The sequence below is a fragment of the Ornithorhynchus anatinus genome, chromosome 18 (assembly GCF_004115215.2).
Source record: "Ornithorhynchus anatinus isolate Pmale09 chromosome 18, mOrnAna1.pri.v4, whole genome shotgun sequence".
Lineage (NCBI taxonomy): Eukaryota > Metazoa > Chordata > Mammalia > Monotremata > Ornithorhynchidae > Ornithorhynchus > Ornithorhynchus anatinus.
Window position 1 is genome coordinate 13,359,129 of NC_041745.1, and position 24,396 is coordinate 13,383,524.

The 24,396-nt window shown below is 45.8% G+C and overlaps 1 protein-coding gene across 2 annotated transcripts in view; it reads left to right on the forward strand.

The window, feature by feature from the left end:
• GABRG3 (gamma-aminobutyric acid type A receptor subunit gamma3) overlaps positions 1–24,396 on the forward strand; it is a 437,607-nt gene that overhangs the window by 15,003 nt on the left and 398,208 nt on the right. For both annotated transcript variants that reach the window (XM_029046704.2, XM_029046705.2), the window contains exon 3: positions 12,808–12,875. In XM_029046704.2, the coding sequence (XP_028902537.1) occupies positions 12,808–12,875 (68 nt within the window). The remainder of the gene's footprint in view (positions 1–12,807; positions 12,876–24,396) is intronic.

Here is a 24,396-nt window from a genome sequence, read left to right on the forward strand (position 1 = left end):
CATTATGGGAACCTTACTCTTCCCTCTTGTAAAGTAAGAACACACTGTGCTCCAGTAACTGGAAATGAAGGCTACCAAGGCTGGCTTACAGAGCGGAAGAATGCTGTCTCCGTTTGTTGTGCGTAAATGCCACAAACACCATCCCCTAATTAATGCTGTTAATAATGATGATTCGATGAAAGCATTTCTGATGTGTCAGTAGAAGCAATATAGCCTAGTGGAAAGAGGCCGGCTTTGGGAGTCAGAGGACCTGGGTGACTCCACCGCTTGGGTAACCTTGGACAAGTCACTTAACCTCTCCGAGCCTCAGTTATTTCATCTGTAAAATGGGGATTAGACTGAGAGCCCTACATGGGATATGGACTGTGTCCAATCTGATTAACAAATATCTACCTCCTTGCTTGGTACATAGTTAGAACTTAAAAATTACCCATTTAAAAAAAAAGAGCTGAGATAGATACAAGATACAAGTTCAGTCGCATTCCTGTCCTCCATGTCGTCCACAGTCTACATGGGAGGGGGAAGAGGTATTTAGTCCCCATGAGGTAACTGAGGCACAGAGAAGTTAAGTGACTTGCCCAAGGTCACATGGCAGGAAAGTAGATGGAACTGGGATTAGTAAACAGGTCCTTTGACCCCAGTCCTGTGCTCTTTCCACTAGGCCACATTAATTCTCTTAGCTAGGGTTGCCTTAGTGAGGATTGGGCTTGGCCTGGACAGGGGTAGAACTGGGGCAAGGTGAGGGAAGGGAGGGGCTAAAATCATGCTAGAGCAGAATTCGGCACACCTGGGGCCTATTCACATCTCCTACACCTCCACCCCAGAAGTGTTGGGTAGTGGCCACCCTATCGGGCAGATGGGAGTTCCATCTTGAGTAGGTGTGGCTCCCTCCTGCTTGGAACCAGTCACTGCTCCGTACCCAGAGGGAGCCCATCTGAAGTCTCCTCAGTCCCCTCTGCAGGATTTCCCAGGGTCTGGATCAGATCCAGCTGGAAATGGATTTCCGGGGTCATCAGCCAGCGGGTCCCAGCTGCCAGTGGGACCGTCCCAAGGTTTGGTGTCACACTGGTAGCTCAACACTGCTCACTGGGGCACAGGATGTTGACTGCCCAGGAGTGTGGGCCCTGAACCTCCTCTCAGGTTCCACGTTGACAAAGAGTCGGGCCCACGAGAACTCCAGCACCGTATTTTGACCTGCTTCAGAACTGCCTGGGGCCTGACAGACTCCAGCTGAGCCAAATGCCCTTTTCTCTCTGGCATTCACCTCCAACCCTCTGTGCTTTTCCAACTATTTTTTCAGCTCCAGGTCTGGGCCTCCGTGTCTCCTGAGGAAGGAATGGATGACCGAGGGCCGGATGGGCTTGTTAAGCTTCTTGGCTAAGCAGTTTATTCCCACTGTCCGTTTCCCTGGGATGTGTGTGGGTGTGGGTGTGTCTGAATGTGTGTGTGTGCAGTGGTGTTTTCTGTGCGGGATGTGTCTGTGATTATGTTTGTGAGTGGGCGACTGAGTATGGAAGAGTTGGTGTAAGTGTCCTGTCAGTGGGCGTGAGGAAATGACTTTGTACGTGTGGAGTGTGTTTGTGTCTCCGTGTGTTCCTCTATATGCGCCTCGCTGTGTCTGTGTGTAGAGCGTATGTCTGCCTTTGAGCATGTTCCTGCAGGTGTCTTTCTACCTGTTAATATGTGTTTCTGTTCTTGCGTATGTCAGTTAATGGGAAACTGGGTGTGGAATGGGTGTGTATGTGTCTCTAGATTTGTGTGTATGCGTACACCTGTCTGGAAGTGGTTCCCTTCCGGAATCTGTGTGTCTCTGAATGTCTGTGTGAGTTTGATTAGGTATCATTCAGAAGCCAGTGCTTACATTTTTTTTCCACAAAATTAATCCTGCTTCCTCCCACTGTGAGAGAAGAGAAAACAAGGAAGAGCTGTAAAGTTAAAAAATGCTTTTATGATGCCTTTACATGGGAAAATGTTAGTAAAATTAAACTAGCACTACATATCGGGCCCAGAGCGGATGGTTTTTAATTTCTGACTAGTTAGAAAACACCCTCTCAGGATGTTTTCGGTTGTGATGTTCCTGTGAAGGGTGTCCAGAAGCTGTTTTCATGCAATGGAAAGGATCAGACCCAAGGAGAAAATGCTGAAAATGGGCCCCAGACTGAGACAATCAGCAGCAAATACAGGAGGAAATTGGTGCCTGTATTCTAGGACTGAAACTGGGAGGGGATCCTGGTTTGGAAGCCTTTCCCAATCTGAGTTTGGGAGGAGTGTCCAGTTCATTCCTGGGCTGCTCACTAGGCACTGACAAGGCTGGATCAGTGTCACTCGATGTCAGTTGTATTTACTGAGTGCTTACTGTGGGTAGAGCACTGTACTAAATGCTTGGGAGAGTACAATATTACCGTTCCTGCCCACAAGGAGCTTATAGCCTAGGGGAGAGGCAGAAGCAGATCCGAACCCAGGCTCTGGTCAGGCCTGATTGTCGAGGAAGACGCCCGATGAAATGGCCAGTGAGCCTCGGCTGAAAAAACGGAGCTCGAGGGACTTCAGAGTTTGACCGGCCACCACTCAGGCTCTTCAACTTGTGGGATGGCATTTAGAAGTTCAGGTGGACACTGGCTAGTTTTTGTTTGCCCTCCAGTTGTTTGCAGAGTGCCAGGTGGTTTGCTGTTCCCTGCAAGGGGAGGGACTAAGTAAGGAAAGGGCAGCTTTTTTTTTCTTCTGGGGGGACAGTGGGTGGAAGAGAGATTTTTATAGGGTTTGCATGGATGACTCTCCCCCAAGATACTGGACCTTAAATTTTGGCAGGATCACAACGATAGGACAATCCATTTCAATAACTCAGTTCCCCGCAGAGTTTTTGGGACTTGACAAGCTGCCTTGACTACAGGCTAGTGGCTCCCTAATGCCCCTGCTCTTTCCCAGCCTCCAGTTCCAGCCAGCTTTCAGATTCGTAGGCAGGGGACCTAAAAAATGATTGTGGTAGTCGCTAAGACCTTATTATGTGCTAGGCACTGGGATAGATTCAAGCTAATCACACTGGACACTGTCCCTATCCCACGTGGGGTTCTCAATCTTAACCCCTATCGTACAGATGAGGTAACTGACACCCAGAGAAGTAAAGGACTTGCCCAAGGTCACATAGCAGACAAGTGGCTGGGTTTCGAACCCAGGTACTTCAACTACAGAGTGTCCCAGGACCGGTAGTGGCCTTCAAGCTCGGACCCATATCTCACGGTGCTGATGTAGCGGAGAGCTGGACCAGCCCGGGACGACGGAGAGCCTGGGGGAATTGGACCAGTTTCATGAGGTGAAGTGTGGACAAGAGGTAGGGCTGGAGCAGCCTTGCTGGCATAACGAGTCTCCGGGTCAGTCAGCCAGGCTGGCAATCACAAGACAGAACCCGGTGCATGTCGGCAGAGGAAAGGAGCAAGACGGAGAGGCCGTTCTGGGTCTGAGTCTTCTGATAGGAGATCCGGAAAAGATTCGAAACAGTAACCCGAGATGCAAAAGGGGTCAACGGTCAGTTTCAAGGGTCCAGAATGCCCAGACCTGGGTAGGGTCTGATATGCCGGTAGCCTGGTCCCTCCCAGGCACTGGTGCTACCCCTTTGGCTCATGACTTAAACATGGGTGACAACTAATCCATTAACATGGATTCTGGCTGATTCGGAGAGTGGAGGAGAAATGGAGGGAGGGAGACCCTGAGGTAGGACTAGACTGTAAGCTCACTGTGGGCAGGGAATATGTCTGTTATATTGTTATACTGTGCTCTCTCAAGTGCTTAGAACAGTGTTCTGCACACGGTAAGCGTTCAGTAAATACAGTTGATTGAATAACTGATAGTTCTGCACTCCAAAGACTTGGCGGCATGGCTCTCTTCCCTGAACCTTCGTTTAATGTCAGAAGTTAAGAGTTGCACTCAGCAAATTCTGGCCAGAAATGGGAAATTTTCACAAAGAACTAAATATACATTTTGGTTCTGAAAATACGGCCCCTGTGAGTGGATTTTTTTTCCATTTTTTTTAAATTTCTCTAGTATGCTCCTAGCAGGAGAAAAGACTGTGTGCGTGTGTGTGTGTTTCTTTGCTTGTAATCAGTTCATCTTCTGTGAGTTTTCTTGTCCTCTTTGCTCCTCAGCTCAGCTGGGCCAGTAATACCTTTGATTGCAGATTTCCTTTCTTTGAAGTACTAACAGGCTATTGAGGCATTATAACTTTGAGTTCCTCAATAAGTCTTTGGCCATATGCAGTTTGTTACTGATGGCCTATGGCCTCAAGTGGATACCTCCCTCTCTCACTGGGAGAGTTGGAGTGTTTGCCTCTTGCAAGAAAGGTAGTTGGCAAAGAGGACTGGAGGAGAATATGGAGCAGTGGTCAGGATTCTTGCCTGCTCCTCTTCACCCACCCCTTCGCTGTATACCATGAGTGTTCAAAAAAAAAAGAATGGTGTTTTGGAGCTCGTTCTAAAAATAGGCTCTAAATGAGATTTCATATTTCTTCCCAAATAGCAGCAATGCTCCCATTTTGGTGCCCAGGGATGAAACAGTATTGAATATTCTAATTGTACCATTAACCATTTTCTTGTTCGGGCATATGAGAAGGAAATGCACATTTTGCCCTTAATGATCTGTGTGTGTTGAAGTTTTCAATTCTGCATGAAGGTTTTTGCATTTAATGTCCATGGCACCGGAGTCTACTTTTGATGTATCTATATTATACACTATGATATCATATAAATCAAACAGGAAGTGAGGCAGAGGAGATGCTCCAGGTCACCTCTTCTAGAGCATGAGCCTCATGTGGGATGGGGCTGTGTCCAACCTGATTACCTTGTATCTAATCCAGTGCTTACTACAGTGATTGGTACATAGAAACCACTTAGAAATATAGCACTTATTACCACAGAGGGTCAGGGGGTGCTTGCTAGGACGTAAGGAGGGATAAACTAAAGCCCTTCTCCCATCCCATGCTGCCCCTCTGTCACCTGGCAGAACCATCTGAGGGGCAATTCATGAGTCTGTGGCTCAGAGGATTGGAAATGGACTCACAGATTGGAAGGGTTAGTGAGTAACAGAAGCCGGTTTATTGAAATGATAGAACAAAGAATCAGCGATGGGTAATCCTCAGGAGCAAAGCTATTCCTAGGCTAATCAATAAATATAATGGCCATCACGATCCCCAACTCTCTCCAGGGCTACCTTTCAAATCGCCCTGGCACAGGCTACCTTTCAAGTCACCCAGAGGCTACCTTTCAAATAATCCCAGCTATCAAGTTTCTAGTGGAAACACTCACTTCCCCTTTCCCCAGCAAGAAGGCCATTCGGCACCAGGGAGGGTCCGACAGAGTGTCAACGATTCTACATAGAGGTGACCGCCACAACGGTGTGACAGAGTTCCAACCTACTACCAAGAGTTCGTTGGAGACCCCTCCCCTTCAAGGTCCTCCTCCCTTCCGTTGGCCGTATTTAGGGGTCGGGGGAAAGGATCGTGTGACGAGATCCATTGGAATTTACTTATCCCGGTCTAAATGTTTGGCCCTATGGTTCTCCCAGCCTCAGGGGAGGTAACACCAGGATATATGGGATGTGTGTCTTGAGCCAACCACTTCTTATCGCACCCAATCAGCCCCTCCAGTGTTAGTGAGCTTAAATTTATTAGCCTGGCCAAGGCCTAACCAATCACACCCTCTTCCACCTACCCATTCCCCTTCGTTTCCTCCATAACCCTGCCCCGCCAAATCTAATCCTCATGCACTCCTCTCTGTCCTTCAGTGGCAATCACTACTCTGCCTGTTGACATCATCTGGTTTGGCTTCTTCTGGTGTGTGTGCAGGCCCCAAATTAAAAAAAAACACCACAACAACAGAGAATAGACAGAAAATAAGCACTGCATCACAGAATATTAGGACACATCTAGAAAATGTTAACAGTGATTGTCCCTAGATACAGAAGGCACTTGTTACTCATGAACTGCTCAGATGTAGGGTTGACATGTCCCCTCTCCAGTCGGTACTCCACTCTTCTCACTGAGTCATTTTTTTAAAGTGTCACTCTGCCCACGCCTCCTCTTTCCTCAAGTCCTCAATGATTATCCAGTCTGTTATGCATCGATCCAAATATCCCGACGACGGCTTTAAGGCACTCCATCAGCTCTCTTCCTCCTACTTATCCACTCTCTTCTCCCACTACACTCCAGCTTGCTCTCAAGTCCTTTCAAGTTAACCTACTCGCTGGGCCTCATTACTGTCTCCTCCAACTCCGACCCCTGATTCAAGCCTTCCTCCTACCTGAAATCCTCTCCCTTTTATAATCCACTAGAGCATAGCTTTCCCCTTCTGGTATCTCTTCTCCTCCAGGAGCCTTCCTCAAATAATTTTCCCTTCCCCCAAGGGGATATCCCTCTAATTTTCAATCCAAGCACTTCTGTACCATCTACGTGTTTGTTTACGTGTTTGCTACCTGCTTGCAGCACTTTCGTGAATACCATCTTACAGACTTTCTTGCTCTTAAACTCTTGTACATCTAAATTTCCACTTTTCCTTCTTCCTCCTATCTATAAATTCTTCCTGTTACTCTATCTTCCTCTACACTGTAATCTGTGGAGGGTAGAGATTATGCCTATTACCTCCATTGTGCTCTCCCAAGCACTTAGTACAGCAGGGGTTTGATTAATACTGTCGCCTGAGTAATACTGGGTGATGCTACATCATGCAATGAGCCAATCAATGCTATTTATTGAGCACCTACTACGTACAGAACACCGTACAAAGCATTTGGGAGCGTATAATGTCCCAGACGCAGTATGGAAGTCAGCATGGCGTAATGGATAGAGTACAGGCCTGAGAGTCTGAAGGTCATAGTTCTCATCCCGATTCTGCCACTAGTTTGTTGTGTGACCTTGAGCAAGTCACTTCACTTCTCTGGGCCTCGGTTACCTTATCTGTAAAATGGGAATTGAAATTGTGAGCCCCCCATAGGACAGGGACTGTGTCTAACCTGATTTGCTTATATCCACACTAGGGCTTAGTACAATGCCTGGCATATAGTAAGCCCTTAACAAATGTCATTATTGTTATCAGTATCATTATTAATTAGCAGACACTCTTGACGGTGCTCCATCCTTCCCGTCTCCCAGGCCCGCAACCTTGGTGTCGTCCTTGCCTCCACTCTCTCATTCACCCACACATCCAATCCATCACCAAAACCTGCCGGTCCCATCTTCACAGCATCGCCAAGATCCGCCCTTTCCTCTCCATCCAAACTGCTACCTTGCTGGTACAAGCTCTCATAATATCCCGACTGGATTATTGTGACAGCCTCCTCTCTGATCTCCCATCCTCCTGTCTCTCCCCACTCCAGTCTATTCTTCATTCCGCTGCCTGGATTATCCTTCTACAGAAACGCTCTGGGCCTGTCACTCCCCTCCTCAAAAACCTCCAGTGGTTTCCTACCAACCTTCGCGTGAAGTCCAAAACTCCTCACTCTTGGCTTCAAAGCTCTCCATCACCTTGCCCCCTCCTACCTCACCTCCCTTCTCTCTTTCTTCAGCCCACCCCGTACACTCTGCTCCTCTGGTGCTAACCTGCTCACCGTGCCTCGTTCTCGCCTGGCCCTCCGTCGACCCCCGGCCCACTTCCTACCGCTGACGTGGAATGCCCTCCCTACTTACATCTGCCAAACTAAGTCTCTTCCCCTCTTCAAAGCCCTACTGAGAGCTCACCTCCTCCAGGTGGCCTTCCCAGATTGAGCCCTCCCTTTCCATTCCCTCTGCCCCTCCTCCCCTCCACATTCCCCTTACTCCCTCCCTCTGCTCTTCCCCCTTCCCCTCCCCACAGCACTTTTGCATATTTGTATATATCATTTATTACTCTATTTTATTAATGATGTGTATATATCTATGATTCTATTCATCTTGATGGTACTGATGCCTGGCTACTTGTTTTGTTTTATTGTCTGTCTTCCCCTTTTAGACTGTGAGCCCCTTGTTGGGCAGGGATTGTCTCTATCTGTTGCCGAATTGTAAATTCCAAGCGCTTAGTACAGTGCTCTGCACACAGTAAGCGGTCAATATATACCATTGAATGAATGAATGAGTTGGAGGACGTGAGTTCTAATCCTGACTTGGTTCCTTGTCTGCTGCGTGACCTTGGGCAAGTCACTTAACTTCTCTGTGCCTCAGTTACCTCATCTGTAAAACGGAATTAAGACTGTGAGCCCCTCGTGGGACAAACTGATTACCTTGTATCTACCCCAGTGCTTAGACCAGTGCTTGGGACATAGTAAGCACTTAACAAATACCATCATTATTATTATTATTACCCCAAAAGATAGCATCAACCATTCACTTCCCAGTGAAAGGCTCACCAAGCATGGCCTTTTTTGATTCCTCAAAGCTACAGCCCAAATTTCAGTTTCAGCCCAGGAAGAGCAGACCAAGACAGAAGAGGAGAGAAGAGAAATGATCCCTGTCTCTGGGTTTTTCACATCTTGCCACTTCCCCTTGGTCCATTTTTTCTTTGGAAGTGTCTGGGTTCCAGCTGACATTATCACCAGGTGACCAGGTCAGCCAGCTTTCCCATGAATGACCGACAAGTTATTCGTCGATAGATCATCGTGGGCGGGGTTAGTACAGTGCCCTGTCCACAGTAAACGCTCAGTAAATATGATCGATTGATCGACTGATTGAAAAGAGGGGAAGCACTGACCACATACGCCGCTCCTCACTACCATAACAAAATGGAGTCACGCAAAAATGTCGGCAGTTCCCACAGATCAAGTTTACAAAGAGGTCTGACCAGGAGCGGGATGCCAAAACCAAAGCAATTCAGGATACGCTAACCTATTCAAGATTTTTATCCCTGACTCAGTGACCTCCGTAGCTCGATCCACACTACCAAGGGCCTGCGGAAGAGAACAGATAGAAGCACCCTCACCCCAGGGAAGAGGTTTTAAGACCCCTCGAGAAAATGGACCACGTGCTCCGTCACCGAGGGGGAAACCCTTTGAGGCTTATAAAACCGGTTAGAAGTTGGGAACATAACCTGAAGCTCAACTTCTGAGGAAGTAGCCGCCACAGTCAAAGCCAGGAAACACGAGAGAGCACCTGGCTATGATGGGCAATCCTGTAACGAGGCTTCAGAGATTCCGCCGAGTTGACCACTGGCTAGAATAAAGGGGAGAGAGAGCTGCTTATGGACAGTACTGGGAAACATCCACCTTCCAGTCAAGGCAAGATTCTAGCCAGAATCCTTCTATCCATTAATCCATCAGTGGTATATACTGAGTGCTTACTGTTTGTAGAGCACTGTGCTTAGCACTGGGGAGAGTGCAATATAACAGATTGTTAGACATCTCTGCCTAGAGGAGCTAACAGTCTGGGGTTGGGGGGGCGGGCAGAGTAATATAAATAAAAAAATTACAGATATGAATATAAATGCTGTGGAGCTGAGGGAGAGGTGAATAAATGGAGCAAATTCTAATGCAAGAACAGTGTTGAAGGGAGAGGGCGTAGAAGCCCTCTTGGAGGAGATGTGATTTTAATAAGGCTTTGAAAGTAAAGAAGCAAGTCAAAACATAGTCAACTGGCCACTCTCTGAATCCCAAATTATCTCTGGGAGAGACACGGGACTGGGAGCCTGAAGACTTTAGTTCTAATTCCTGGCTCTGCCTTTTGCCTGCTGTGTGACTTTGGACGAGCAACTTAACCTCTCCGTTTCTCAGGTTCCTCATCTGGAAAATGAGGATTAAATGCCTTTTTCTCTCTTCCCTTGAAGATTGTGAACCCCATGTGGGATAAGAATTGTTTCTGACTTGATTGCCTTGTAGAGAAGCAGCGTGGCTCAGTGGAAAGAGCCCGGGCTTGGGAGTCAGAGGTCATGGGTTCGAATCCCTGCTCTGCCACTTGTCAGCTTGTGACTGTGGGCAAGTGACTTAACTTCTCTGAGCCTCAGTGACCTCATCTGTAAAATGGGGATTAAGACTGTGAGCCTCACATGGGGCAACCTAATCACCCTGTATCTCCCACAGCGATTAGAAGAGTGCTCTGCACATAGTAAGAGCTTAGCAAATACCAACATTATTACTGTAGCTAGCCTCATACTTAGCACAGTGCTTGGCACATAGTAGCGCTTCATCATCAGATGAAAACCAAGCAGAACAGATATCATCTTGCATCAACTTGCTAGGCACAGGAGAAATGCAGAGAGCTCAATCCCAAGTCCCTTACCTTTACCAAAGCCCATGGACACCAGCAACAAACCAGGGTTCTGGAAATATCTAAGCAAATTCCAAAGAAATTCACCACGATCCTTAGGAAACCCCCAAGATGATATGGGAAAGATGATATTTCTGATCCTTTCCTCATCACTGTCAGAGTGAAATGGGTTAATCTAAGAGGGCCAATACTTTTCAGTGTACTTTATCCCACCCCGTTTGAGGATTTAAAGAGGGATCTGGAAGCTGAATAATAATATTAATAATATTTGTTAAGCGCTTACTATGTGCAAAGCACTGTTCTAAGCACGGGGGGGTTACAAGGTGATCAGGTTGTCCCATGTGGGGCTTACAGTCTTCATCCCCATTTTACAGATGAGGGAACTGAGGCACAGAGAAGTGAAGTGACTGGCCCAAAGTCACACAGCTGACAAGCGGCAGAGCCGGGATTGGAACCCATGACCTCTAAGATCCAAGCCCGGCCTCTTTCCACTGAGCCACACTGCTCCTCTAAAGCTGAAGTGAATCCATGTTTCTGAAAGACTGAAAAACTTGTCCAGCTCGGCAGGCTGTGAGGGTTATCCATCATCTTTGAGCCAGAGTTTGAAGAAAAACACGTGCAGGTGACTGGCTGCGCATGTGGCTTTGATCACTTTACCCATCCAGCACAGCACTATGACTGACAATCAACCAACTGTAGTTATTGAGTACGTGTAGAACACTGTTCTAAGCACTTGAGAGAGTACAATATAAGGGAGATGGTAGACACGATCCCTGCCCACAAAGAGCTTACCGCCTACAGGGGTAGACATTAAAAATACCAGTAAAAAAAAACACAAAAAAACCCAAACAAACCAAAGGAAGAAAAAACCCAAAAGCAAAACAAAACAAAAACCCAAACAAATCCCAAAGGAAACAGTTTTCCATTTCTCAGTCTCATTACAGGGGTAGATAGACATTGAACAGCAGGTACTCCAGGACCATTAGGCAAGGATTCTGTGCCTAGGATAAGGACGGGTGTCGCAACAGATTCTTTTCCACTCCAACTTAAAACTTCCTGGATAGTTGAGAGCCTAAAACCATCACATTTACATATCTTGTCTTATGCTGTTCAATCGTCTCCAACCCATAGCGACCACATGGATACATCTCTCCCAGAACGCCCCACCTCTATCTGCAATCGCTCCGGTAGTGTGTCCGTAGAGTTTTCTTGGTAAAAATACGAAAACCGTTTACCATTCCCTCCTTCCGCACATTTGCGTGTAGGGTTCTGGATTTCTAACAATTCAGCTGCAAACTCCTTGTGGGCAGGGAACGTGTCTACCGGCTCTGCCGTATTGTGCACTCCCAGGCGATGAATATAGTGCTCTGCAAACTATAAGTGTTCAACAAATACGAGTGATTGATTTATTATAATGATCTGTGATGCTTGTTCCATTGAGAAAAATCTCTAGATCTAAGGCAGCTTGGCCTGATGAAAGAACCTGGGACTGGGTGTTAGGAGACCTGAGTTCTAAACCCAGTTGGGGCAAGTCACTTAACTGAAGTGGGCAAGTCACTTCTCTGTGCCTCAGTTTCCTCATCTCTGAAATGGGGATATAAAACCCGTTCTCCCGCTCTTTCAGACCATGAGCCTCACGTGGGATAGGAACTGTGTTCAACCTTTTTATGTTATATTTAATCCTGGCTCCACCCCTTGCCTGCTGATTGACCTTGGACAAGTCAATTAACTTCTCGGTGCCTCGCTTTAATACTATTATTATCAATATTATTATTATTGTTGTTGTTGTTACTATTACTAATACTCCTATATTATTTTCCCAGCATTTAGCACACCCATGGCATGTTATTATTACTGTAAGATCTGGTTACCATCAGTAGTTGAAGAGTGAACCCTTCAGATGACTTGGCAGCAAAAGAGAAGCAGTGTGGTTCAGTGGAAAGAGCATGGGCTTGGGAGACAGAGGTCATGGGTTCGAATCCCAGCTCTGCCACTTGGCAGCTGTGTGACTGTGGGCAAGTCACTTAAATTCTCTGTGCCTCAGTTACCTCATCTGTAAAATGGGGATTAAGACTGTGAGCCTCATGTGGGACAACCTGATTACCCTGTATACCCCAGCGCTTAGAACAGTGCTCTGCACATAGTAAGTGCTTAACAAATACCAGCATCATTATTATCTGCTATTGCAGGAAAAGATCCTGAAATTGTTAACTTCTCAGTCTGCCTCTGGGTGTGCTAGCTGGGGCCGTGGGGATGGTGAATGGGAAGAGAATATTCCTCGATTATGCTTATTTCAGAGGCTGGAGCCATAGGTGTGAGCAATTTTTGCGTGGGAACAGAAGCAAGGAGATTTTCTACCAACTCCCTCCCGCTCCTGATCTCTCCTCCATCCAGGTGTGAGCTGTCCCCCATCCCTATCTCTGTCTTGGACTCCTACTGAACCCCTGCTAGGTATTCACCCCCTCACCATCCCTATTAACCAAGATAAGAGGGGCCCTGGAGGTTTCTTCAAAAAACATCTGAGGGAGTTTGATAAACTCACGGTCTCTGCATCACACAGAAGATTAAATGGTGTGTTTCTTTTCTCTCCGCAGTAAAACCAACTGTCATTGACGTTGACATTTATGTTAACAGCATTGGTCCTGTGTCATCAATAAATATGGTGAGTGTCTCTCAGACAATGACTTTTCTCCCTCTCTGCTGATCTCCGCAACATTCCTTGCCCTTCAAATGTGACGGGTGTCACTGGCAAGTGATGCTTTGCCTTCTGGGTCCCCTGGCTCTCTCAGCTTTCAGTTTTGACATCTCCTTTTTCAGTAAACCTCTTACCAGAAGCCTGCTATGGAGTGTGGTTTGGTACAACACACTAAGAGCTTCATTAGAAAAGGCTGCAGAGCCCCAAAAGTGTAAAGAGTAAGTGCAGAGTGAGAAATGTTCAAGATTTGCCAGAAATTTTTGTTTTGTGTTGCTCTAGGAAGCGGTAATAGAATCCTTTTTTTTCCTACACTTCCCTGAACATTAAACTGTTTTGGAGCGTTTCAAGTATTATTTACCCGATGCCATGCATGGTGACTTCACTGAAATACTTTTTCATTAACAATCATTGATTATTAGCATCTACTTCTGCTTCTTATGTTACCCTAGCTAACAAAGATAATTAAAGCTTTTCAACCTTTTCCATTAAGATGCTGGAGACCCATTTCGTATTTCAGAGGGGCTTTTATTTCTGAGTTACTAAAAAGATCACCTTCTAAAGGAGAGGTGTTGTGTGGTTTACTTAGCCCAGGGAAATGACTCAGGGATATAAGTAATTGCTATACACGTTCTCAACCAATATCAGTGTCTATTAGGAGGCCTTGAAATATTATAACTACAGCATTAGAGCAATATTTGCATTTAATCTGGTTGAGTTTGGGGGTTTTTTATGAAAGCTAATCCTGTGCTGATGTTGGGGGTCAGATTGTGTAGCTCATTTAATGTGGTCTCCTCTGCATCCTTCAGAGTCACCTTGTGTCAGCACCACAGTGTAATGGTTAGGACACAGGCCTGGGAGTCAGAAAGTTGTGGGTTCTAATCCCAGCTCCACCATTTCTCTGCTGTGTCTCTTCAAGCAAATCTCTTTACTTCTCTGGGCCTCAGTTCCCTCATTTGTAAAATGGGGATTGAGACTGTGAGCCCCATGTGGGACAAGGACTGTGTCCAACCTTATTTGCTTGCACCCACCCCAGTGCTTAGTACAGTGCCTGGAACACAGTAAGCACTTAACCAATACCACACATTTTTATTACAGTTTTGACTCAATCTTGTGTGATTTCCAGGTTTTCTTTGTGCCCTACATTAAGTTTTTACTACATGGGTGGGAAAATATAAAACAGAGGAGAGTGGTAGTTTGCGACACTTTTTAATGGTATTTGTTAAGTGCTTACTAGGTGCCAAGCACTGTTTTAAGTGTTGGGCTGGATGCTGGTTAATTAGGTTGGGGATAGTCCCTGTCTCTCTTAGAAGAAGGGAGAACAAGTACTGAATACCTATTTTGTAGTTGAGGAAACTGAAACATTGAGAAGTTAAGTGGTTTGCCCAAGGTCACACAGCAAACAAGTGGCAGAGCCTGGATTGGAACCCAGGTCTAGGCCCTTTTCACTAGGACATGCTGGCATTGAGTTATATGTTAGTAGCAAAGTGAGTTTCTTTACAGTGATTTTTCAGGGGACTCTGATTTTAAGGCGTCGGAACCTAAATCCATGTTGATGCGATGCATGTGTTTTGAGATCTAGAGATAGAATAAAAATCTGGTGAAGGCATTTCAAAACGGTAAATCTAGCAGAGATTGGGAGAGATTGCAGAAAAAGTGAAGGGCATATTTGAAACAGATCAGAGGAACTTTGGGTGAAGGATCTGAAAAGTGGCCCCTGCTCTCTAGGTCATTTCTCTGGAGAATTCTCAGAAGACTCTGACTACACCCAGTTTAGGGAAAGATGAGAGGACTTGGAAGTTGAAAGGTAGCAAATATTCGATTCAAGGAATTGAGGAACTTTCTGAAAACACCTTCCTCAGCTGAACTCAAGTGTGCCAGATATTTGAAATATCTATTTATGTCCTGCATCGATAAACAGATAATTATCCCACTAGTCTCCTTCATCAAATAAACCGCAGATACGTGGGTAGGCAAAGATCTGTTTTGCTCGTCCCCTTCTGGTTCTTGTGGGAACAGTTTGTTCCACGGTGGAGAAAACCGAGGAAAGACTTTCTAATAATATGGGGCAGGGCAACTGGGGAGGGAAAAGATAGATTTCTCGTCTTTGGTTTCCACTTGGATCCTCCCTTACATCCGGAGGCAGTAGCATTCCGGAAACACAATGGAACAATCTCGAAGGTGTGATAGATCTGGGCTTGTCGATTGAACTGCAAACTGGTTTTCTGCAACTCCATACTAGTCTCTATGTACTCCACCTTTATTTATTACAATTGGAAATATTTCTGATCTGAATAAAAGGGCTAATTAGAGAAGTAATGCTTTGAGGTAGAAAGAATCTAACTGGCTACTGCAAAACTCATCACTGAGGGTCACATCTGGAGAGTTTCCAGTACTCTACCCATCTTGATTACGGGAGGGAGAGTCAAGCAGAGGCATATTCATTCGATTCCTAGTTTGAGCAGCGGCTAGCGAGTGCAAAACAATCTGCTACAAGTCAAAACTCACATGTTCTGGGCAGCAGCGGCACGGGAGAGAGTCGAGAACGGAGACTCAAGTTTACTGGGCAGAAGGAGGCAGTGGTAAACCACTTCCCAATCACTTAGTACAGTGCTCTGCACAAGATAGGTGCTCAATAAATGTGATTAATGGATTGTACGTAGAACATTATACTAAGTCCTCTAGACTCTAGGCTCCTTGTGGGCAGGGAATGTGTCTTATTGTTGTATTGTACTCTCCCAAGTGCTTAGAACAGTGCTCTGCACACAGTAAGTGCTCAATAAATACGACTGAATGAATGAAGTCACGGGAGAAAAATACACAGATGAGAATTAGACATGGTCCCTGATCCTCAAGGGGCTCAGGAATTTAATAATAATAATGTTGGTATTTGTTAAGCAATTATTATGTGCAGAGCACTGTTCTAAGTGCTGGGGTAGTTACAAGGTAATCAGGTTGAACTCAGTCACTTGGGAATTAGCCATATTCCCCATTTTCAAATGTGGTAACTGAGGCACAGAGAAGTTAAGTGACTTATCCATGGTCACACAGCCGACAAGTGGCAGTGGCACGTAACAAATGTATCTATCTACATCTATCAATATCTCGATTAGACTGTAAGTCTGTCAATGGGCAGGGACTGCCTCTATCTGTTGCCGATTTGTACATTCCAAGCGCTTAGTACAGTGCTCTGCACATAGTAAGCGCTCAGTAAAGACTATTGAATATATTTAACTAAGAAGATGTCCATGAGAGGAGCGAAGAGTGTACGCTGAGGTGTGTCTGGAGAAGGGTGTCCAGATTTCGGATCGTTGGCTCCTGTTGTTGCAGTGGATTTCCCAGAAACGTTTAAGAGGTGGGTCTGCGACGGATGAGAAACCGAGATAGAATGTTTCCTTTGTGTCATGTTGCCTTTTCTTGATTCTCTTGGGCTTCCACAGAGAGAAGTGCGGAAACCAACTTCCTGCTGGCTTGTGTCTAAATGTCATTAGGGTTGGAAGAGTGGAGGATGTGGTGTTCATGCCGATCGCAAAGATGCACCTGACCTTTTCAGTTATTTAAGAACATGGTTATGTCTGCAGTAATCATCAAAATGAGGAGCTGGGTTAGCAGGGGTCTGAGTACTCTCGTCTCTGAATTTATGGATGGTGATTTTGCTTTTCATCCTGAACTTTTCTCTTCCAACTGGCTATTTATTTCCCAATCCCATTTTCCTGATTTCCATTTTCCCTGAATCAGTATTTATTCCTGCCACCGTCTCTATCTAGGCATTGCCAAGGCAAGATTAAGCGTGCCAATATCATGGAGCAGAGATGAACTGGGGATTTTCAGGGACATGCTGGAGAGCAGGGGAGGTAGGAGGGGTGCAACTTCCATCTCGCTGCTCCGATTGCTGCTGCTGCTGCTGACAATTATGATAAAGATGATGATGACAATTATGATATGCGCTTAATAGAGTGCTCGGCACACAGTAAGCGCTCAATAAATACGATTGAATGAATTATGATATTAGTTCATTCAATCGCATTGAGTGAACGCTTACTGTATACAGAGCAGTATTCTAAGTGTTTGGGAGAGTACAATACAAGAATAAACGGACACACTGCCTGCCCACAGTGAGTTTCAAGTCTAGAGGCAGGGGAGGCAGATAATATAAATGAATAAACTATAGATATGAACATAAATGGTGTGGGGCTGGGACAGGGGATGAACAAAGAGATCAAGTCAGGGATCAAGAAGGGAGTGGGGAAGAGGAAAGGGAGGCTTAGTCAGAGAAGGGCTTTTGGAGGAGATGTACCTTCAGTAAGGCTTTGAAAGCGGAGAGTGATTGTCTGTTGGACATTCCAGACCTGAAGCAGGTTGGGGACGGGTTGGCTGAGAGATGGAGGCACAGTGAGAAGGTTAGCATTAGAGGAGTGAAGCGTGTGGACTGGGTTGTATTAGGAGAGTAGCGAGGTGAAGTAGGAAGGAACAAGTTGATTGAGTGCTTTGAAACCAATGGTGAGGAATTTTTGTTTGTACTAATGGGCCAAAAGCTGTACTAAGCACTTGGGTAGAGACAGGATAATTAGATTGGTCACATCCGTGTCCCAAACGCCGGTTTGCAGTCTAAGTCAGAGAGAGTAAGATTTAATCCCATTTTACAGATGAGAATACCGAGATAGAAAGAGCAGCTTCTTTGGGTCAAGAAGCCTCTCTCCTACTGGTTCCCAACAAAATGGTGAGGTTCCAAGGAGTATTTTCTGCACTGGGTTCAGTGCAGTCTGTCGGCCCCTCTCCAGGGTCCCCACAAGGCAGGGTATCAAAGATAATCCGGCCCTGGGCTTTACTCTAATATTAATAATATTAGTTAAGTGCTTACTATGTGCCAAGCACTGTTCTAAGCGCTGGGATAGAAACAGGTTAATCATCTTGTTCCACGTGGGCTCACAGTCCTAATCCCCATTTTACAGATGAGGTAACTGAGGTACAGAGAAGTTAAGTGATTTGCCCAAAGTCACATAGCTGACAAGTGGCGGAGCGGGGATTAGAACCCACAACCTCCGACTCCCGAGCCCGGGCTCTTCCCACTGAGCCACGCTGCTCTACTAAGCCATGCTGCAATCAGCAACCAGCAACCTAGCAACCAGCACCCCAAAATATATCACAAGGCTCACCAGTGCTCTGCTGTGGGTCATAAGTTCCTGAACTCTCCCTTTTCCTGCAATCCTTGCTCCATCTCTCAAGGATTGCAGGAAAATGTTAACACAGTTGATTGCAAGCTTGAATGTGGGTCTCTGCTTGCATTCCACACACCTATGGTTCATTGAAGGACGACTCAAGTAGTGTCCGAAAATCCGAAGCCTTGGAGAGTCAGACATAGAATCTAACAGTGACCCTTTTTGAGGAATTTGAACACAGTCCCAAGGGATATGACAACATCTTCACAGAGTGAAAATTCCAATTCCTTTAGGGTTAAAAAATACCTGGAGCTGATTTGGGGAAGGCAGACAAGCTGGAAATCAGAAAGTCCGTACCAAAGCACATCCATGTTTTAGTCCAAGAGGAGGGATCTTTCTGAGGCCTAGAGCAATGGAACCACTGGACATCATAATCCTGGTGGTCCCTGACTCCCTATTCGAATCTCACAGGCCTCAATCCAACCAGATTTGTAGTTAGGTTCCTGAGTTCGTCACCTTGTCATCCTTGCCAAGCAACTGGAGACTTGGAATCATCACTTCTGAATTCCCCCTGCCACGTCTCCTAAGGCAGTTACTACCGCTCCATGAAAGGGTGGGGGTCCCGTGGCCTAGAATGGCCATTCTGCACACATCTCCTACATCTCAGAAACCTCCAGTGGTTCTTATTCATTCATTCAATAGTATTTATTGAGTGCTTACTATGTGCAGAGCACTGTACGAAGCGCTTGGAATGTACAATTCTCTTATCCTTCTCTGCATCAGGCAGAAAGTCCTCACCGATCGCCTTAAGGCACTCAATCTGTTCTCTTCCTCCTACCTCTCCCTCTACCGCCTAGCCCTCACACTTCACGCTAACACTGTCGATCCCACTGAGCCTCATCAGCGACCCATGGCTGATACCTTTCCTCCTCCTGCCTGGAACTCGGACAGACCACCGCTCTCTTCTTCTTCAAAGCCCTTCTAAAATCACATCTCCTCCAAGAAGCCTTCCCTGAATAATCGCTCATCTCCGCGTCCTATGTCCTCGCAACCGCATCTGTTAGTCTGTAACCTCTAAACATTTGAAGTACCTACCCCACTGCCCAACGGGACTGGAGTGCATAAGTTGTATCCCCTACCAGGGATGTATTTTAGTGTCTCTCCAGCTATAGATTGTGAGACCCCCCCCCCCCGCAAGGGGTGGCAACCATGTCTGATTCTAACCTGTTTATTCTCTTCCAGGAAACGTTTAATAAATACTTTTACCACTTCTAGTTAAAGCTCCTTGAGGGAATGGGTCATGTCTACTTCTTACTCCAGGGTATCCTCCCAAGTATTCAGTACAGTGCTCAGTATCTCTGATTGATTGACTGATTGGAAACTGCTTGAGTCAATAAATAGGCCTGACTGACTGACTGACTTGATATCCGGTAGAATGGGACATGATCTGGAAGGGCCACGTTCAGCTTCATCTGGACGCAATGGAAAGAGATCCAGAATGAAGCAGCGGGGCCTAGTTGAAAGAGCACAGGCCCGCAAGTCAGAGGATCTGGGTTCTAATCCCGGCTCTGCCATGAATTTGCTGTGCGACCTCGAGAAGTCACTTCCCTTCTCTGTGCCTTAGTTACCTATCTGCAAAATGGGGATTCAATACTATTCCCTCCTACTTAGGCTGTGAGCCCCATGTGGGACGGGGACCGGGTCCAACCTGATTAACTTGTATCTTTCCCAGTTCTTAGAATAGTGCCTGTCACTAGTAAGTGCTTAACCATTGTTATTATTTTATTATTATTCACAACCCAAATGAGCATCTGGCTGGCCTAACCCAGGGGTCTTAGTTGCTGTATCGGGAACAGCCCCAGACAACTAACTCTGCCACACTGAAGCAGCCTGTCCTAATAACAAGACCACAGGATTGGTCTGGGTTCTAATCTCTGGATTCTCCTACCTGACGCTGCTGATTTGCTACCTCAACTCAGTCAGCATCCTTGACTGGCCCGATGCCAACCTACTCATTGTACCTCAGACTCGTCTATCTCACCACTGAGTCGTCGCCCATGCCCTCCCTCTGGTCTGGAACTGCCCCCACCTTTCTATATAACAGACCACCATTCTTTCCACCTTCAGAGCTTTATTAAAATCACAACTTTTCCAAGAGATCTTCCCCGACTTAGCCCTTTTTTCTTCTTTGTCACCAGTGCATTTGGATCTGTACCCTTGAAGCACTAAATATTTGTACCACCATCAGCCTCACTGTATATATATCTATATATATACACACACATATATAATACAAATTAAGGCTATGTATATATATATTAATATACATTAATTTATTTAATGTCTGTCTCCTCCTCTAGACTCCAAGATCCGTGTGGGCAGGGAACATGCATACCAACTCAGCTGTACTCTCCCAAGCACTTTGTACAGTGTTCTGCACACAGTAACTCTTCAGTAATTACCAATTGATTATTTAATATCATCCCCTATGTTCACCTGTTGTGTGACCTTGGAAAAGTTGCTTAACATTCCTGTGCCTCAATTTCCTCCTCTATAAAATGGAGATTAATACCTGTTCTCCTCTGTCCTTACACACTGAGTCCATGTAGGACGGGAACTGTGCCTTACCTGATTGTCCGGGATCTACACCAGTGCTTAGCAGAGTTCTTGGAATGTGGTTCGAAATTGTAAGATCTGCCAACTCTCCCCTCTCAGTGTCGCACCTGGAGGGCTTCTAGTACTCTACCGGTCAAAACTACAGGAGGGAGAGTCAAGCAGGGGCATATCCATTCCATCCCTAGCTAGGGTGATGGCTAATGAGTGGAAGGCAATCCGCTGCAAGTCAGAACTCAACTGTGCTGGGCAGCAGCAGCGTGGGAGAGAGTCTTGGGCAGAGACTCGTCTACTGGGCGAAAGGAAGTCATGATAAACCACTTCCACATTTTTACCAATATGTATTTTTACGTATTTTATGGATCCACTACCTGAACGATTGCAGATGGAAGTGGGGCATTCTGGGAGAGATGTGTCCACGGCGTCGCTGTGGGTCGGACCCGACCCGACAGCATAAGACAGTAACAACAACCAACTCTACTGTATTCTCCCAAGTGCTTTAGTACAGTGCCGTGCACAGAGAAAGTGATCAATAAATACCTTAATTGATTGGTGAAGCATCAAGAAATACCACAATTATCATTACCACCAGTTCATGGCTCACTCTCTGCCCCACAGATTCTTTGTAAATTGGCTGTCAGTGTCTCACCTTTGCTTCTTGGATCACACTTAGGCCGCTTCAACCGTGACGGCTCCGATCATCTGGAGTTGAAAGGAGTAGAACCAAGCCATAACTGATTGACTGAGGCAGTCTGGGGTGGATTCAAAGCTCACAGGATGGCGGATGGAGGAGATAAAGTATCTCTTCCCATGGAGGAGACAAGGTATCTCATCCCTCAGACTCTCCCAGTGGGATTAGGAATTTCTGCTTAATCCAGTCTCTGGTCTGTCTCATTCCTTTATGTTCAGTCATTTGGAACACATCATTTATGGTGCTATCTTTTGTACTTTTAATCACCTTTCCTTTTAACATTAACTGCCTCGCCGGCTGCCTCATCTCTGCCTTTGTGTGTGATCTCTGGCTTCCGCAAGCCTCTTTCTCCCGCTCTTGGAAGCAGAGAAGCTGCCGATCTTTACCACTTTTTGCTCTTTAATGTACTGATAGGGACTTCTCTGAACTCCAGTTTCAAAGTGGACGCTTGGTCATGTTCCATTGCTTTAGAATGTGCGGGGTGCACTTTTCTAAAGAGCTCTGAAAATAGGCACACTCTTGGAAATGCAATCCCAGTATTGGAACAGATACCAACATTTTGATTCCGTTTTTATCTTCAAGCCTCTTTCCTTGACCTAAAATATAACCAGACACATCTGTAGCTCTACAGAGACCATTAGAATTTGAATAATTTGAGGTTTCCATGCAAAAGCGTATCCAAATGAAGTGAATATAGCATCTGTGTCCTTTCCTTTCTCCCATTCCCTTTCGAGTTTTCTGAAAATCCATCTGGATTGGCTTCTCTTCTTAGAGCAGGTCCTCTTCCACCCTCTGGACCACCGTCAATCACCACCCATCACCTGCTGGAGTATCTTCTTCCATTACTTTCCTCTCTCCTGTGTCCCCCACCCATTCAGGGTTTGATTTTACACCTAAGGAATATTGACATTTTTAAATATGACACTGATTAAGCACATATGTGATGATAAGCATTGGATATAGATTCAAAAAGAAGCTGTTCTCTCTCAAACGTCTCTTCCTCATGGTGACCAGATCTGGAGATCACAGTACCTTCTAGTTTCTCTAATGTAATTCATGTTCTATCCCTAAAAAGGAAAAAAAAAAACATGGGCTTGGGAGCCAGGGAACAGGTTCTAATCCGGACCTTGATATTTGTCTGATGTGTCACCTTAGGCAGGTTACTTGATTGCTCTGTCACACACCTGCTGTGTGACTTTGGGCACATTGCTTAACCTCTCTATTCTTCAGTTTCCTCATCTGTAAAATGGGGATTAAATACCAGTTTTCCATACCGCTAAGAGTTTGAGCCCCATCTGGGACAAGGACTCTGTGGGCAAGTCACTTAACTTCTCTGTGCCTCAGTTCCCTCATCTGTAAAATGGGGATGAAGACTGTGAGCCCCACGTGGGACGACCTGATTCCCCTGTGTTTACCCCAGTGCTTAGAACAGTGCTCTGCACGTAGTAAGCGCTTAACAAATACCAACATTATTATTATTATTATTATATCTGATCTGACTGCATCGTACCCACCCTGGTGCTTTGCACAGTGCTTAGAAAATGGTACATGCTTAACAATGCCACAATTACTAGGTGACCAAAAGCACAGTTGGAATGGAACGTCAGCAAGAGTTCATCCTTAAAATATTTTTTTTCAATATTCAGTTGTCATATTTAAAAAGAACAAATTCTTATTCTTTAATGACTTTTACATTCAGAGTTTTGTCATTTCTCCAAGTGAGTTGGAGGGTGGAAAACTGGTATCAATTGGTATCAGGAATTGGTATTAGCATTGGAGAGGGTCCCAGGTCAGGGGCAGGAGGGGGCTAGACTTTGGTGGTGAGAGGGATGAGATCGAGGTACTGTGAGAAGGTTAGCATGACAGAAATGAATTGGAAGGGCTGGGGTACAGTCAAAAAGTAGCGAGGAAAGGTAGGAAGGATAAGGTCAGTGCTTTTAAGCTGAATGTAAGGAGTTTCTGCTTGATGCAGAGGGGGATGGGCAACCACTGGAGTTTTTTGAGAAGTGGGGAAACACGGCCCGAATGATTCTGTCGAAAAATCATCTGGGCAGCCAAGTGAAATATGGACTGGAGTGAGGTGAGAGAGGAGTCAGGGAGGTCAGCAAGGAGCTGATAGAGTAATCAAGACAGGATAGGATTAATGTGGAAATAGTTTGAATAGAGAAGGAAGGGAGGGTTACAGCAATGTTGTGGTGGTTGAACTGACAGGATTTAGTGATAGATTGAATATGTGGGTTGAATGAGAGAGATGAGCTGAACTTAAAGCCCAGGTTACAGGCTTTTGAGACAGGAAGGATGGTGTTACTCTCTACGGTGATGGGAAATTCAGAAGAAGGAAAAGGTTTGGGTGGGAAGATAAGGAGTTCTGTTTTGGATATGTTAAGCTTGAGGTGACGGGAGGACATCCGAGCAGAGATGTCTTGAAGGCAGGAGGAAATGAGAAACTACAGAGAGGGAGAGAGAACAGGGCTGGAAATGTAGATTTGGGAATCATCCACATAGAGGTGGTAGTTGAAGCCATATGAGCAGATGAGTCCTCCAAGGGAGTGTGTGTAGATGGAGAATAGAAGGGAACCCAAAACTGAGTCTTAAGGGACTCCCACAGTTAGGGGGTGGAAAGCAGAAGAGGAGCCTGTGAAAGAGACAGAGAATGAGCAGCCAGAGAGATAGGAGGAGAACCAGGAGAGGACAATGTCAGTGAAGCGGATGTTGAATAACGTTTCCAGGAGAAAGAGGTGGTTGACTGTGTCGAAGGCAGCCGAAAGGTCAAGGAGTAGAGGCAACTGGATTTGGCATGAAGGAGATCATTTTTGTCCTTTGAGAAGGCGGTTTCTGTAGAGTGAAGGGGACAGAAGCCAGATTGGAGGGGGTCAAGGAGAGAACTGGAGGAAAGGAACTTGTGACAGCAGGTGTAGACAAGTTGCTTAAGGAATTTGGAAAGGAATGGTGGGAGGGAGATGGGTTTATAACAGAGGGAGCCTTGGGGTCTAGGGAGGGTGTGTGTTTTTTTAGGATGGGGAGACAT